General features: G+C 54.4%; 1 protein-coding gene across 1 annotated transcript; it reads left to right on the top strand.

The window, feature by feature from the left end:
• Window positions 1-342: 342 nt before the first annotated feature.
• Window positions 343-1,089, top strand: LOC146186785 (uncharacterized). Its single transcript, XM_084608115.1, has one exon. It carries the CDS (start codon window positions 343-345, stop codon window positions 1,087-1,089), a length of 747 nt encoding a protein of 248 aa, XP_084464241.1.
• Window positions 1,090-1,429: the final 340 nt, after the last annotated feature.

Genomic DNA, 1,429 nt, shown 5'->3' with positions numbered 1-1,429 from the left:
TGGATGTTTTCTTCTCGGCGAAGACGCACAAGACGGACATTTCTTTCAGGACCATTGTTTCGGAACGTCGAACCTGGCAGTACGAGATTTCAGGATTTTTGAAGAAGCATCTAAAGATGTTGAACGTTGAGGACCCTGTAGTGTTCATGGGCAACAAACACTAGGTGCCCTTAGTTAAGTGTTGTCAATAACCATCAACAGATGGCGCTAAGATTTTATATATAAACTGCTGCACGCGTGAATAAAGAGTCTCGTGTGGCATGAGCTGAGTGATCTATTCCCGCGGTCGTGCGCCGGCCAACACGACAACCTGGCGACGAGGTAATTGGATACCACGCAAAGATGGCTTCAGCCGCGCTTTCGCCGCCGCCGCCTTTTCTCGCCATCCCGGGCACTCCTGCCATACCATGGCACCGCTGGATACGCCTATTCGAAAATTTTCTTCTCGCGTCCGAAGCTGCCGAGCTGCCTGCAACCCGCCGTCGAGCCCTGTTGCTGCACTGCTTGGGACCAGAAGGACAACGCATTTTCGATGCGCTTCCACCGCCAGTGACGCCCCAGTTGCCGCCGTCCAAGCAAGCGACCTCCGGAACAACTGCAACCGCCGAAGACGCCGTAGCGACGCGTCTCCCGGACGAATACGACGTGGCCTGCGACACTCAGGCACGACATTTCGCCGAGACGCACAACGTTCGACTAGAACGCCACCAATTCTGCGAACGCCGTCAGTTACACGGTGAGTCCATATCCGACTTTGTACTCGCACTTCGAGAACTGGCCGCGTCTTGCAATTTCAGAAATCAAGCCAACGAAAACATGTGCGAGCAGTTCATTACTGGAGTCGCATCTCCACAGTTAAGAGAACGCCTGCTCTTAGAAGGCGACGCGCTCGCGTTCGACCGTGCCGTTGAAATTGCGCTACTTCGTGAGCGAGCTCAACTCGAGTCTGAAGCTTTCGCTAACCCCTTTCAACGCATCGTACAGCAGCAGCCACGCCGGCATAACGCAGTCGGATGGAACGCGCAAGATAACCGGCGTTTCAGCAATAACGACGGACGCTCCGGTAACCAGAACAAGCCCAGTTTATAACGCGTTCGTTCTTCTGACCAGCATACTTCAGACACGGACGCCGCCTTTATTACGTTCAGCGGAAGCCGGAAGAAATGCGGTACTACTGGTTTGTCCCGCTCGCGGTAAAACCTGCTTCGCATGCGGCCGCCGTGGCCACTTCATGCAAGTCTGCCGTAATCCCCGCAGCGCACTAGGACGACGCCCAGCTCAGCTCCGCGAAGTGGTACCTGAACAAGATGCACCAGGACTCGTAAGCATTCTCACTGTTCACGGAAACAAGAGCATTGGTGTTTACATTGACGTGACAGTCGCGCCAATCACTTCCAGTTCGCAACCGCGCGCTGTGAATTTTTTAGTC

Source organism: Amblyomma maculatum, chromosome 6 (assembly GCF_055883805.1).
Source record: "Amblyomma maculatum isolate TAMU_Amacu chromosome 6, ASM5588380v1, whole genome shotgun sequence".
Lineage (NCBI taxonomy): Eukaryota > Metazoa > Arthropoda > Arachnida > Ixodida > Ixodidae > Amblyomma > Amblyomma maculatum.
This window is presented reverse-complemented; position numbering and strand designations above follow the sequence as displayed.